Genomic DNA, 15,646 nt, shown 5'->3' with positions numbered 1-15,646 from the left:
CAAAGAAAGGACTAATGAGCCACGATTTCAATGGGCCGGATGAGATGTAGCATTTATATTCATACCTTCATCTGACTCAACTCTGTGTTGACAAAAACAAGTTGAAGTCTGAGGAGGAAGAGCTCCTAATCCTCAGTGGTGTGATCAGAGATCGTTTGAAAACTGAGTAAACAGCATCTGTGAGGGATGACGTGACTCCAGAGAGGTGAAATGAGAGGAAAAATAAACCTTGAAGCTAACTTACCCAATGTCCTCCATGATGCAGCCTGCCCATTTATCGTCACATTTACATTCACCTGGGAAAAACAAGGCGGCGTTAGAGTGTGGCAGTGAGTGTTTTTAAGTAATAATAGGCTCAACAAGGTTTCACTGTGCACCATTGATGATCTTCTTCTTGTCAGAAAAGATGCCAATGTTTTGTCCAAGAGACTGAGCGAGGGTGATGGCCATCTCATTTGCTTTCCCATACTAAAAAAAGAAATAAAGTAAAACAAGAGAGAGAAAAAAAGAGGGAGACAGAAAGAGAGGGAGAGTGTTGAGAAATGTTCTGGAGACTATAAAGTGAGTTATGAAGGAATGATTAAATTATTGAATTGAAAGGATATGACTAAAAAACATGCAGCTCACCTCGTTGACGCCTCCTCCCTTAGTGAGAGAGCAAACTCCCCCCATGTAAGACGCTCCACCCAAGCTGCTGTGAAAGCGATTCCCTCTGAAAGGAAGAAAAAATGATGGCTTTCATTAAAAAAGAGCGTCAGAGAAAAACACAGAAACATCCACGAGATCTGATCCAGCCTTACGAGAAGAGGTGAACGGAGTCGCATTTCTCCTTGATGAAGTCTTTCCTGTACTTCATGAACTCTTTCAGGGTCACCATGGGATCGTCGTCGATGTTAAACTTGTTGTCTGCTGACCAGGTTTCCATGGCAACCAGCACAATTCGGGTGTTAAGCTGTTCCTTGAAAATCTGAAGAGTGAAGTCATCATTTAAAGATCAGATAGATTTATGTTCAAAGTATCTGTATGCAGTGAAAGCGACTCATCTCTTAGCGAGCAAAAAAGTATTGCTTGGAAAACCACAGAACTCGGGTGGGAAATTCGGCCAAATAAATTCCAACAGAGGATAGCAGATTGGACTTTTAAAAGATCATTCTAAAATATTTCTTGATAGGTTTACAAAACCTTTCCTGGATGTACCATTGCAACATTTTGGTATTAAACTGGTCTGCAAGTGATCCTGAAAGTGAACGGGGTTCGACGCCTCTACCTATTGTTATTCTGCCGCCTCGCAGCAGCCCATCGCTGGGGCCCAGACAGTCAACAAGGTAACAGTCTGAAGGACAAACCAGCCATGATGCTGGCAAATAAAAATGTTTGCTTTCATAAGATGGGAGTCTGTTGGGGCCTCAGGCTGCAGGAGAGAGAAAAGCATCCACATTTAAACTGGATGTCGATCGTCTCCAGAAAAACAAAGCTGACAAAGCAGAGGGGAAGCGGTCAGGGAAATGTGTGTGGTTCAGAATTAATCTGGCCACAACATCCTCTTACTGTCTGTCTCTGTACATTTGTGTGAGGAGTTTATGATTTTAAAAGCCATCCCAGGTCAGTCTTATAGTGGACAGACTTGAGGGCCACAGTCCTGCATGTTCTCAATGTCTTCCAGCTCGAATACGCATCAAACTTCATTAGTGTGTTATCCTGAAGTTCTGCAGAAACCCTCATTACAAGCTGCTCATTGCAATCATAAAAAATGATGGATGAAGCAGTGAGAAGCTGAATCCATGCAGGACTGAGGCCTTCCAGGACCAGAACCAGGCTTCTGCACAGACAATGATCCCTCTGCTGGTCTCCATCTTACTTTTGATTTGATGAGCTTGGTTGCGCACATGAACACTTGTCAATTCAGTACAGAAAAAAAAAATCAAACAAAACAATATTCATACTTGTGCTACAATCTACATGTCCAAATACAACCTGCTCCATATGAGCTTTTTTCAAGGACACGGCAAAACGTGTGACCTCTCCACAGCCTCACCAGACTATCAGCTTACAGACTTGACCCTGAGCAGGTCCGATTTCGGTAACACAGCGCACAGATGTGGCTACACATCGTCAAACACGGAGACATCTGCCTCACGGCTATTAGGAGGATACGACCGGTTCATTTCTGTGGAATCTGAAGAGTAATAACTGGCTGGTCATTGGCTGCTCAAAGCGGAGTACTGGCCGGGAGAGGCTTCAGATGAGGAGGAAGTTTGGTTAAATGAGAAATCAGTGCAGTGCATGCTCAGCTGGAGTACCTGGGAGTGGATGTGGCAAGCTTTCCAAGAAGAGGATCAATACAATTCTTACCATGTCAGCTATATTGACCACTGTCTTTGCATTGTTATTTGTGTGCCCAACGGAAATCCGATGCTTCTTATACTGTAGAGAGAGAGAAAGAAAACGCAGACACAGAAGAGTGAGGAAAAAAGAAAAAAGAAATGTGGATGATGAAAACTCATTATCATGTCTCCAAAAGCTCATTCTTTCTGTCATGACCCAAAGTTCATGGCCACTCAAGGGTGTGGAAGTAGAACAGCCAATTAACAGAGGGCTTTACTTTACATCTCACAGACATTCATAGATTTATTTCCTTTTAGTAATTTGATTTTCATTCAAGGTCATTTGGACATCTCATCTCATTCAGACGAGAGGTGAAACAAGTGCAGGAATATAAAGCAGGTCTAACCGTGATTCAACCAGACAGACCACGACCTGAATGACTGGCAATCTTCACTGGTTGTCAGTGATAAATCAGCATCATACCATCATGAAGCAAAGGCTCACCATGAAATGGTCGTTGATCACCATCAGCTCGATGTATTTGGTCTCATCTTCAACACTCCGTGACACCCATGAGACGACAGTCTGATCACAATAACAACAGACAGATGTTTTCTTCAATTTTAACCCAACCAAGGCTGCAAAGAATGAACATTTCAGAGCAGCACTGTAAACAAAAAGATCCCCTCATGCTTCCTGCATCACCAGCGACTTAAAAGAATTAACAAATCAATAAGCATGAACTTTGCAAAGCTAAACCTGGTTTGTCTGTTTTGCAGGATGGGAGCAGCTCTGAAGGCTGAAAGACAAACAGCTGCAGACATCTGACTCAAGTCTGAGAGAGACACGGACGGAAGCAGCCTCCACTCATATGATACATATTTTATGAAAAAGAAGAAGCAGAGAAGATGAAGAGGAAGAAGAAACACATCGGGTGGAGAGTTGTTGTGTGGGAAGAGAAGTAGACAACGATGCAATAAAAACTACAGATGAACATATAGGTGGGAAACATTCAGTGAGGCTCAGATAAACTGCATCAACAGCATAATTATCAGTTTCACATAAGCACACAGTGGGACCATCAGCTAAGATTTTCCATCTAATGTGGACACAGCAGACTCATTATACCTGTCTCCTCTTTCTCCTGTGAACGTCTCGTGACCCTGGGAATGGCGGGCTTGGGAAAGGCGGCTCTGGTAGATCACCTAGCAATCAAAACATGAAATGTTATCAATGTTAAACCAAATGAATCTAAACACAGCTTTATAAAACAGTACTAATTAGGGTTCTATAAATAATAATTGAACATTACATTTTTATCTTTGGCAGTAATCTTACCAGTGAACAGGTCACTGAGTCCATCTTTCCTTGCAGATTTGTAAACCATGTGAATGCGAACGTCTTCCTAGGAGATTAAAAAAAGTAAGAAATCCCTTCATTAAGTTCATCAACAACAGAAATCTCAAAAAATCAGATTATAGTGTCAACAAAAATGTTATAAGAAAAGCTCACATTTTTCTAAAGCTTCAAATAAAAGGACAAAGAATTAGATATAATACATAGAGAAAATGTGCACTCAATAATTCATATTAATTAGTTGCGGCAAAATCACATCCTTTTTAACCAATCTTCACATCAGCCACATTCAGCAATAACAACAAACAACTGCATAATAATAATAATGATGATAATAAATAAAATCAATAAATCGATTTATAAATAATACATAAATTGCTCATCATAACTCTTTAGCTCAGTTTTTTCCATAAAAAAGTTGTATCTATCTTTAATTTGTTTGTGTGCATTTAAAACATAATTTATCTCCATTTTCTCTTGACATTAGATAAATTTTATTTTATTTGTTTATTTTTTTTAAAAGACGACGCCCAAAGCGATGGTTAGGGACCTGTAAGGTGGAGCCGAGGGCATAAACACCCGCTTCGCCTGATGAAAGAGGAAAACAGCGACGCCCAAAACGAGGCACCTGTGAGGCACCGCTGAGGGCACAAAACCCGGACATCCTGTTTACTGAGCCGTCTACTGTAAAAGAAAAAAAGACCTAGTTTATTCGCGTTAAGTATGTAAGGGAATAACGAGCTGAAATGCCACCCCCTGCTCTGTAAAACCACCGGATTATCTGCAAATATCAGGTATTGTACCTTCATTTTAAATATAGCGAACTAGAGGGGATGCAACAGGTTAGCGCACCGGAATGCTAACTCTTTAGCCATCTGCTAACGAGCTAATTAAATACCGTCATTTATCTTTTTAACACAGTCAATCAATCTGACATATTCACGTGTCGGAGATGCAGTGTGTTTCGTACATATATTAACGATCAAAAGGGGCGTGAGAGGTGTAGCTTAGCACAACTGCTTAAACTGCTAGTTAGCATAGCCGCCCGGAGAGCTAATGACTCACAGCAGTAGTAATATCTGGCTTTAAGCGATAATAGATGGTTAAACATCTCTTATTACACACCGCGATCTCTGCTTACTCCCCCAAAGTCTGACTGTATGCACATTGCGTGTAATTCCTGCATAAACCTTGTGCTGTATCCTTATGCCTAAAGTTATTTGGCCACTTGATGTATTCCACAAACAGAAGCTAGTTTGGGTGTGATGGGGAAGAATTTTTTTTTTTTAATCTAATGATCTTTTTTGAATGTATAAAAGAATGTATGAAAATGCATACAAGATATACATACGAGTCTTGGAAAAACTGACATTACAAGAACATTAGGATTTCCTAATGTAAAATGCAGTTATTGTTATTATTATTATTTTAGTAGTAGTAGTAATTCAAACTTGGTCATGGACAAGTTAATATTTTTATATAAAGTTGTTGTTAGTAGCTGTAATGATCTGTGGAGATCCTCTGTCTTTAAGTACATATTTTCTTTCACTTCTACTGTCATTTACATATGAGAAAATATATCTGACACATGTCAACCTTCAGGAAAACTGTTCAGAAATATTTATAGTAATATTAAAAAACCATACAAGTCGTAGTACTCACTGAGTGTAAGTATTGAGAATATTGACGCAACCCCAAATAAAACCTAATCCAGCTCCAGAACAGTCACTTCTACAGATGTAGCCAGAAAATGCTATTAATAATCTCGTCTTTTGGAATTTATTGAAAGCATAGCATCTGCAGTCTGTCTGAAAGCAAAATAGAGTTGCGTGGTCATGGGTGGTTCCAGTCGTTACGTACTCTTGCATGCAGTCACATAAAGGAACGATGAAGCAAACCTCTAATTCAATTGCTTATTGTTCAGTTAGCAGTCTGTGTAATGCACTGCTGCATGGACAATCTTTACCCTGCAAGCTCAGCCACCAAGTCATTCCCACTTTGTTTGCTGATGAAATGAGAGCATTGTTTCTCAGGGACAGCAGATATTGGGTCAACTGCTCTGCGGTGAATAGAAATACAGCGGGGTAGCCCAGAGCTGGGTCAGTCTGTGGCACAGTTAGCGTTCATCTATAGGAATGGAGCAACTTGGGTAAGCTTGTATCGCCATACTTTGTTTTTTTTCTGGAGTTTTGTTAATGAAACAACAGATCTTGATTTGAGTGTCATTGCTTGCTGGTGGGATTATCTATTCATCGGTCTCCACCTGATTTATTCTATTTATCCAGGAATAGGAACTCTCCGTGCAGCCTCAGTTCCTGTGAGCAGCAGCCAGCCATGTCTTGCCGGGACATCCACGCCACCAACGCCTTTGCCTTCATCATTGCCTTTGTGTCGGTGTGTGGGATCGCCGTGGCAGCTTTGATCCCTCAGTGGAGAGTAACCAGACTCGTCACCTTCAATCGCAATGCCAAGAATGTCAGCGTGTATGATGGACTGTGGTCTAAATGTGTGAAACAGGACGGCTATTCAGGATGTTACTTCTATGATTCAGAGGTAACAGCTTTTTAGAATGGTCTCTTTTTTGGTAAATGTTCAAACTGGCCATAACAGAGGTCATATCTTTTTTTTATTTTCAGTGGTATTCTAAAGTGGACCAGCTGGATCTGCGCCTCCTGCAGTTCTGCCTTCCCACAGGCCTGGCGTTTGGCTCTCTGGCTCTGCTGCTGTGCATGACGGGGATGTGTAAGACCTGCTGCTGCTCTGAAAAACCTGAGCCGGACATCAAAAGCATCCGGTTCCTGGTGAACAGCGCCGGCTGCCACCTGGTGGCTGGGATGTTCCTGTTTTTGGGCGGAGCGATCGCCATCGCTCCCTCAGTGTGGTTCCTGTTCCGCACCAAGGAGATGAACATCAGATACGACAACATCTTCTCTGATGGCTTTGCCGTGTACGTGTCCATAGGCTGCTCCGGGGGACTGATGCTGGCGGCACTGCTCATGTTTATGTGGTACTGTATGTGTAAGAAGTTGCCTTCACCCTTCTGGTTACCTCTCCCTGCAATGTCTACCTCTCCGTCCACCCAACCTCTCACTGCCAATGGATTCCCTCCGTCCCCGGTTTATGGTCAGCAGCCCTTCCCGCCACAGACGTTTCCTCCCACAGTGATCGACACTCAGCCGTTTCTCCCCTCGCAGGCTTACGCGCAAAGCGTAGTGGCCCCTGCTCCACCGCAGGTGTACATGTCTCAGATCTCTGCTCCAGATGGGTACGGGTCAGAGGCGGGAGGGACTCAGGCTTACAGCTACGCTCCCTCTCAGAGCTACGCTCCATCACAGAGTTACGCTCCATCACAGAGTTACGCTCCATCACAGAGCTACGCTCCCTCTCAGAGCTACGCTCCCTCTCAGGGATACGCTCCCTCTCAGGGATACGCGTCCAGCTATGCTGGCCACCGCTACTCCACCCGCTCACGGATGTCTGCCATCGAGATCGACATTCCCGTGCTGACACAGCCACAGTGAGATGAGAGAGGCTGACAGCCGCAGCACATCGAAGGCCTCCGTTCATAAACCTCCATGAAATTCATCACTGATCAAACTAATAGCGTGTGATGGATGGGAGTTAATAATATGAAGGCTATTTACAGCGTCTGGAATGATGGCTGCAAAAACCTAAGTCAATCCAGGTCTGCATATTGCTGGTTATAGAAGATGAAAGTCATTCAAAATAGCCTGGAGGTATAATTTGAAGGATGAGTTTATCTTTTTAAAAAAAGATTATTGAAGCACCGGTGCAGACGCTGCATTCAGCTTAGTATCAATGGAGGAAAATAAACTCATATTTACAGTAGTGAAAACTCAACCACACGTTTTGTGCCACTATTTAGACTTTAGTTTTCCAGCACTGAAGTGCCATTGGGCCAGCTGACATACTGTAGCAACGACAAGCAAACAGGAATCAATCACTGGAGATTAACGGTTCACAGCTGGTCCATCAAATTCTTCATTACTGGAGAAAACACCTTTAGATTTAAAAGACTTCTGCTTGTTACCAGAATGCATTGTGAAGGTCCACTGTGATCACTACTGAACACACACACACACACACACAGTCACACTTAATCTTGAGCAGCACCATTAAGTGACACCTGTATGTGTTTTTGTATGTGTTGAAACATGAATTGTTAATGTGTGAGCGGCCGGTGAAGAGCAGCTTTTATAGTTTTTTGATGCACTAATGAAGTGAATATTGTGCCAGGTTACATTGCCTTTGTTCACCATTCCTTAGCCTTCAGTATTTCTTAATGTTTTGCTTTTATAACATATTTCCTACTCTATTCACTGTATATCAACATGTTTTAATTATCAATGTCTGTAAAGAAAAGCACTAAGGAACCATTTTCACTTTGAATAATATTGATAAACTGTAACCTCATGAACACTAACAAATTATATCAGATTAACGATATCCTGTTTGGTCCCAAAAGATACTGGATTTTTCTTTTTATTTGTTTGTTTCTGCTGTCTTGTTTTATCGTTGCTAACTTAGCGGATGTTTGTTGGATCAGTAATGAAATGATCAATCATTCTGATTGGGCCAAATTTAAGTTTGTCGCCTTCTGTGTGTTTTGAGCCTCGATCAACGTTTTTATTTAGTCTTATATTGTGTCGTTGTACAATATTCAGGTCAATTAAATTGATTTCTTTTTCTACAGAGTTTGTTTTAAATAAAATCCAGATGGCAATACATTTGTGTGTCGGTGTCTCTGAAGTAACTTTATACTGTCAGTCTCATTTATGCTGCAGGAGAAACACGGAGAGTCAGCTGGCGGAGCATCAAAAACCAAGATGAAAATGAATTACAAATTGAGAGAGTGATGCTTGGAGCTGATCAAATTAACATTTTCAAGCATTTTCAGTTGGAGTAAGATCTTTTAGGAATCGGATGTCTGGGTTTCACCAGCTCTTCCATAGTCCCAATATGATACTTTGAATTATTAAAGTTTTCTTTTATTAGGTTACTTGGTAGTATTGAGCAGTGTTTTAATGAAGAATCATGAAGGTTTTCTCAGGACTTTCAAACAGTTTGTCAGGACTTCAATCCAACATAAAGCTCTATGAAGGGTTAAGAGAAGAGCCACGTGTCTTTACCCACCAGCCTTTATGTCCGTCTCACTGGTTCTGCTAACCTTAAGTGACGTACATGACAGTGTCTATCTAAGAACTTATTGTAGACTGAAAATTATTATTAATTTAAAGAGAAACATATCTAGCATACTTCTGGCAGGGAAATTGAATTTGGTTTCCAGAAAAAAGTAGAAAATCAGCGCATCAACAAATTCCATAGCTTAACATTTTGCATATTTTGTTTGAATGACATACAAAAACCCAAAGTATATTAAAATAACTATCCTAAAACAGACAGGTTTGCTTTGATGACATTAACTAAATTTGCTCTAAAACTCATTTTCCTTTTTCAGATGTTTAAATTTTTTGCAAATTATGTCAGTGTTAAACACAAATAAAGAGAAATGTCTGTTTATTTCAGTCACACCTTGTGTTGGATTACTATCTATCCATCTATACACTCTATCTAACTCAGGCTCACAGTGCACCTGACCCCAGATGACCTGAGGTGAAGGCAGGATCACACCCATCACAGGGTAAACAGCGAGAGACTGAGAGGCGTCACACACTCACAATGAAACCTACTGAGTCTTCACACCTGATTGTCGATTTTTGTTTATTGCACAACTTCCTGATGTTTCCATTCCGCATTATAAGATATCATTGGTTGCTGGGATTTATTGGCATTTAAAATCTGAATTCTCCCTGTGTTAGAAGATCATTTCCCAAATCCTTCATAAGTCTTTACATAACAGATAAGAGGCACTTGCACTTCTTGTCCCCTCAGGGAAATGTGTCTGGAACTTCTGCGCTGTCACATAAAGCTGCTTGAAGAGAAAAATAAATAAATTACAAATGCAGATAATAATAATCCTCAGCAACTGCTACGCTTACGGTTTTGCAATAAAGCTTGTTTTACCATTTAAAATAATTTTATGATCCTAACAGTAAATTAACTTTAAATAAATGTGTGTTTGATGAAATAATTATTAGTTTCAACCTTCACGTGTTTATGTAAAATGAGCGCTGTGTTTCTAATATTTGGAGCACGTACACACTGGTTCTCATCAGAGCAGCAGCCGCCGACTAAACTGTTGTGATGAATCATTTTTTTCTTTGTTCTCCGGATCATCAATCCCAGCCAATAATCCCAGCTTGAAAATACGCACACAGCGTACCGAGCCGGCAGGGACGGTGTACTGATGGAGATTAGGGGTCTCCACAGATGGCTGTCATATGTCCTGCTGGAGAGACGTGGGGGGGCGGAGCCTGGGTTGCCCGGGGAGACCGTACCTCAGACCCAGACCGCTGGCTCATGAATACCAAGCAGGGAGGAGGGAGAACACGCCTCTCACTCCCGCTCCGGCTCCCCCATGTTTGAAGGAGATGCTCCAGGTTGGCTCCGGGCCACAGAGAGGAGCCCCCCCAACCCCCCCACCCCCACAAAACCCCCCCTATCCATTTACACTGAGAGGGGTTTCTAGCTTCAGCCAGCAGAAGAAATCCTCCTCTTGGCACATAATGCAATCACCCCAAGCTAAAAAAAAATAAATAAAAAAAATCTGCCACCACCCCCACCACCCACACACCCGCCTTGAAACTCCCTCCCCCCAAATCCTTCCCCTCATCTGCAGGTTTGATCAAACAGCATCAAAGCACCGGAGGAATCATGACAACAAACAGAAAAATCACAAAAAAAAAAATTTTGTAAAGGTTTTAACTACTATGTTTGTATTAATAACTCAATCTTAATTATAGGTGACTGCTGTATTGAGGAACAAAAATATCAACAAACCTCTCTGAATGCATAATAATCAAATTTTTTTTTTTTTTACCACAACATTTATCAGAACTGAAAAGCGGTCTCTCACTGAGCTCTTCATAGATCCGCACCATCACTGCACGTCATCCTCAGACAGTCGGAGCTGCAGCAGCCAGAGCGGCTGGTCAGGCGCAGGCGGGTCTGCTAAGGTCTCCAAAAAACAAGAGGGCTGAAACATATGGCGAGTCACGTATTTGCAAGTCAGCATCACACACCGTCCGCGCGCGCAGTGTGCACGCTCGCACGGAGCGGAATGCGTCGGCCGCACAGCGCCCGGGAACATCACGTCCTCGGCTTGTGAACTCCCGTTGTGGAGAAATCCACTTCACTCCCCAAGGCTGTCGACTTACATGCAAAGTTAGTTTGCATATAACACGGGAAGATACTTTAAAGTCAGTTCAACTGCATGAAGCGACAAGATCAGCTCGTACCGGACACATTTAGTTAATGTCCTGCATAACTTTTCCTGCCTTGGCAGAAGAAAGGCAGATGGATTCACCATATGGCCACCAGGAGCCATGCTGACTGTCTCAACAGCCTCCAACCGATCTTTTTTTTCCGACTTACTTTATCTTCAACATCACAACAACCACTATGAGCACTGCAGGTGCATCGGAGGACGGAAAGCCTCAGCATTCGGTCCTGTTACCGTCTGATAAAAGAGTGAATTGTGGCTGTTTGTCTGCATCAACAAAAGCAGACAACATTAAATAAAGACCTCTGTTGAAAGAGCCTCGAGGTGTGGAGAGCTTTTAGGTTTTCTAGCTGATCTTTATGTGTTTGAGGGTCCACATGGAAACCACAGAGACCGTCATCGAGAGACAAAGTGAGGAATTCAGAGGGAGGGATCATCCAGAGCTGACCGAGGAGAAACCAGGGTACCGCTGCAGACGACATTCCCAAACCGCCAAGGAAAAACCGATCCCAATAAAGACCCTGAACCTTAATTCGTCAGATATTACATCATCTTAGACTGTTTATGAGCCTGGTAGCCGTGCACACATGATGATCATGCATTATGTGACGTGCAGCAGATTGTTGTAGTATTCTGTGCACATCGTGCCTGCATGGATTCTCAATAGAAGATGGCAGAGTTTCTTATTTACAATGAAAACTAAAACAATTTATTAAGCAAAACAGTACATTTGTGAGTATTTTAGAAAAAAAAATCAATTTCAGTGGTTCCTAATATCTGCAGCAATTGAGGTGAAGGTAGTTTTAGTTTTCTTCAATTTTTTCAAAGCGTAAAATGTGTAATAACAGAAGTAGACAAACTGAGGATAAAAGTATCTCAAAATGAAGATATTATGTCAAATGTGCTTCTTCATAAAAATGATTTGTATCTTTTTATTATTAATTCCTCAAAAAATTACACAGTACATTGGTTTTGTCAGATCAAAGTAAGATTTGTGTGATTCAAACTTGCATTGACTTTATCAACATCATTAATTTTGCCACAATATTGAAGATAAACTGTTGGTTTTCTCTGTAAAACTGCTTAGAAATGATGTGTGTTGCATTTTGGGTGACATAAAAAATGGCTGAATTGAACTGAATCAAAGAAAACAGGACTCTGCATAAACAGATTCTCTATTCAGCCCACAACTTATTGAACCTGCGAATTAAATTTGGATTGGAAATTGCAGCTGATGTCTTACTTTCAGCTCTTCATGTGCAACAGCAAAAGATGTGGCGCTTTCTGTATTTTTAATATTTGATACAAAGCAGCGCTCTGGCCCAGTGTCCAGCATGATAAAGTTCCAAAAACAGAACTTGGAGAAAAACAACATTGCATTTTACGTCACAGCGTTTGCGTGAATGACCAAAAAAAAAAAAAAAAAAAAAAAAAAAAAAAAGGCGACTGAGACGCTGGAGCTGTGTCGAGGAGCGCTGCAGCAATTTCTGAGTTAAGATCTGTGTGTCTCTCTCTGGTCTCTTGAATAATTCAGTCTTTCCAGAAAACGCTGGAGAGGAATGATGGAGGTGGAGGAGAGATGGAGAAGAAGGGAAAGCGGTAAAAGATGGGAAATAAACCCCGTGGGCTCAAGAACCGTTGTTTTTCTTTCTCTGTGTTTTGCATTTTTTTGTTGATTTCTTTAATGAATTCCACACCTCCACACTTATTTTCGTGCTCATAAAGTGTCCATCAATCCATCTTCAACAGCAATTTTCTCTTCGTCAGGGTGGCAGCACTTTGGATCTGATCCCGGCTCACTGTGAAATGAGGCAGGAGACACCCTGGACAGACAGTCAGTCCAGCACAGAGACAATCACACACACTCACACACTCACAATCACACCTAAGACGATGGTTTCAGAAAGTACCAATTAACCTCAAATGCATGTTTTGGGACTTTGGGAGGGAACCAGAGTGCCCACAGAAAACCATCATGCAAACATGTCAAGCAGTGCTCACCACTGCACGACTGTCGGCCTGTTTTCAAGATGGAACAGCAAAACAATCGGCTCTTATCTGCCTCCCATTTCTCAAATCCGTCCTGCAAGAAGCAAATTCTCCTCATTTATTTTCTCTCCGGCTCTGTAGACACAGCTGGCACAAAAAGTAACACATGGGACTAAAACTTAAGTAGCTCTGTGAGCCAGGCTGCAACAGCCAACACACACACACACACACAAAAACACACACACACACACACACACACACACACACACAGGTCCTGACCTCTCTTATCTGGTCCCTTTCGTCCCTTCATGATTAACACCAGACACTATTTTTCTGGAGGTTGTAATAGGACCAGAAAAAAAAAAAGACAGATGGGCACACACACATGCGCAGACACACACACACACACACACACACACACACACACACACACACACACGTGCGCGCGCGCGTACAGCTCCAAGGCCCAGATCTCAGATCTGTCCTTTCATTGCGACCATAACGCCGGTAATTGTTATTATCTAATTGGCTGTGAGCTCGTCGGCTTTGCGACCCTGCCGGTCTCCCCGTCCTCAGACCCGCGGGCTGCGATCGGGGCTCTCGGGGAAAAGTGGCGGCGCATGGTGCGTGATCTGTAATGGACTCTCGTTTGTTTCAATCTCATCTCTGCAGACAATAGCAGACCCCCCCGAACAACTCCTGCGGTACCAGGAAGATTATTCTCACCGATCATCCTCGCCACACCGTCCTACAGCTCAGAGCCAGAGCTGTTTGTAAATCAGCTGCTTTGTCGACACTTCAGAAACATACAGAAGGAGGAAAGATCTCACGATGTATTTCATCCTAATATTACCAAAACTATAAGTGGCATGTACCGTGCTTTGCTCTGGCCCAAGTTAGTTGTATAAACTGAGGTTCATAGTCTTCACAAAGTACAAACACTTAGAAGAAATTACCTTCATTGTTTCAATAAAAATAATTGCTTTATCTAATATACTCACAGGAGATCACACTGTGAGAGTAACAGACATAACACAACACTGTTGCCCCTGAGTAGAGATCATCGATTCAGCAGTGAAAAGTAGCTTTTTTTATTATTATTATTGCCAAATTATTATGCAATTATTTCATTGGTTCGGCCCACTCTGGATTATATTTGACTGTATGCAGTCAAAGATTAGTCTGACACTGCTGACATTATAATACTAAGAAAAATATTAACTCTGCCCAAAAAGATTTTTAATAAAGAATCAAATAATACACAAACTGTACATTATTTTCACTTGGGGGTGAGACAGGTGCAAACTTCACTGAAACCACAGAACTGACAAACCAAACTGAGCAGGCCTCAGTATTAAAAAATTCAAGGGTGACTACATTCTGAATAATTAACAGCGTTAAATAACATCCACTGTAAAGTCATTGGGGGGAAAAAAAAACACAAGAAAAATGTCAGGTGGTTTTGACAAAGAGGAATATGAGTTCATGTAGGAGGACTGTGGAGCGGCACAGCACGCCTTTCACGAGTTCCATGACGGTGCACATTTCAACAGGGTCCACAAGCAGCTGGAGATGAAACTATAAGGGGTTTTAAACTAATAATCGGGAAAAAAAAAAATCAGTAATAAATGAAACATCAGCAGCTCCTTGAAGGCCGGTCCACAGGTTTACAGAGTACTTACATCAGTGCTGCCCTGTCCTCCAGGTTCAATCATGTAGGTGTGATTGCCATCGAAAAACATCCCACTGAGAGAGGGAGAGAGAGAGAGAGAGGGAGAGAGAGAGAGAGAGAGAGAGAGAGAGAGAGAGAGAGAGAGAGCGGGAGAGAGGGACAAATCAGTTCAGGTTTCTGTTGTTTAATTCATCACAGAAAGAAACGATGCATTCTGAGTTGAACTCCTCCACGGCCATCACTTTGACAGATTAGTCACTTCAGCTCTTAACCTATTATTGCAACATTCGTCAGAGTAATAACTGTAATAATGACGGGCCGACCCGGTGAATATTCAAAAAAAAAAAAAAAAAAGGTACACATGTGCGCTCACTCTGCATTGAAAACCTGAGAGAGGCCACAACACACACATTATAACTGAGCAGCGATCATTTGTGAAAGTCACAGCCATCAGTTCGTCTTCAGGCAGCTGTTGGGCTGAAGGTCTTCTCGTGGACGTTCGCTCGGCCGCCCGCCCGCACAGGAGCACATGACTGGATGTCATCCGCTAATTAACTTTATCTGAAGCTTTCAAGAGATTGTTCAGGTCAAACTGTGAAGTCATGAGGGTAAACATGGCAGGAGGCACACAATCCATCTTCCTCTTCCAGCCATCTCTCCTCTCGCTCTCTCTCTCTCCCTCTCTCTCTCATCCTTTTGTTTTTGGGCCCAACTGGCCTCCAACACAGAGACGTCACCTTCAACACGCCTGGTTCGAGTCCACCAAAGCACTTACAGCAGATTACAGACGCCCACATATACGCCGACATAAAGCACGGGCCAAAGTTTATTCTAAATGGACCGTAGAGGAGAACGTAGCACTTATTAAAGCACTTTGAATGTCTGGTAACAGTCTTACCTCTAAAAATTGAGGATTTGATTACTGTACAAGGAAAACAAAC

The 15,646-nt window shown here is 42.1% G+C and overlaps 2 protein-coding genes across 2 annotated transcripts in view; one reads left to right on the top strand and one right to left on the bottom strand.

Moving 5' to 3' along the window:
- Nucleotides 1–15,646, bottom strand: part of adam22 (ADAM metallopeptidase domain 22) — a 35,818-nt gene that overhangs the window by 13,431 nt on the left and 6,741 nt on the right. Inside the window, exons 3-11 of the mRNA XM_030101944.1 lie at nucleotides 14,716–14,779; nucleotides 3,664–3,730; nucleotides 3,452–3,530; nucleotides 2,830–2,902; nucleotides 2,353–2,424; nucleotides 801–967; nucleotides 628–712; nucleotides 378–468; nucleotides 245–296 (exon numbers count right to left, since the gene is read on the bottom strand). Of these exons, the coding sequence (XP_029957804.1) occupies nucleotides 245–296; nucleotides 378–468; nucleotides 628–712; nucleotides 801–967; nucleotides 2,353–2,424; nucleotides 2,830–2,902; nucleotides 3,452–3,530; nucleotides 3,664–3,730; nucleotides 14,716–14,775 (746 nt within the window). The 5' untranslated portion in view covers nucleotides 14,776–14,779. The remainder of the gene's footprint in view (nucleotides 1–244; nucleotides 297–377; nucleotides 469–627; nucleotides 713–800; nucleotides 968–2,352; nucleotides 2,425–2,829; nucleotides 2,903–3,451; nucleotides 3,531–3,663; nucleotides 3,731–14,715; nucleotides 14,780–15,646) is intronic.
- On the top strand, nucleotides 4,324–8,429 carry cldn12 (claudin 12). The gene is made up of 3 exons (XM_030101947.1): nucleotides 4,324–4,475; nucleotides 5,967–6,234; nucleotides 6,318–8,429. Exons 2-3 carry the CDS (start codon nucleotides 6,016–6,018, stop codon nucleotides 7,200–7,202), a joined length of 1,104 nt encoding a protein of 367 aa, XP_029957807.1. The 5' UTR covers nucleotides 4,324–4,475; nucleotides 5,967–6,015; the 3' UTR covers nucleotides 7,203–8,429.

Source organism: Salarias fasciatus, chromosome 11 (genome assembly GCF_902148845.1).
Source record: "Salarias fasciatus chromosome 11, fSalaFa1.1, whole genome shotgun sequence".
NCBI classification, from domain to species: Eukaryota; Metazoa; Chordata; class Actinopteri; order Blenniiformes; family Blenniidae; genus Salarias; species Salarias fasciatus.
The sequence above is the reverse complement of the archived record's forward strand: the minus strand, read 5'-3'. Positions and strand labels throughout refer to the sequence as shown.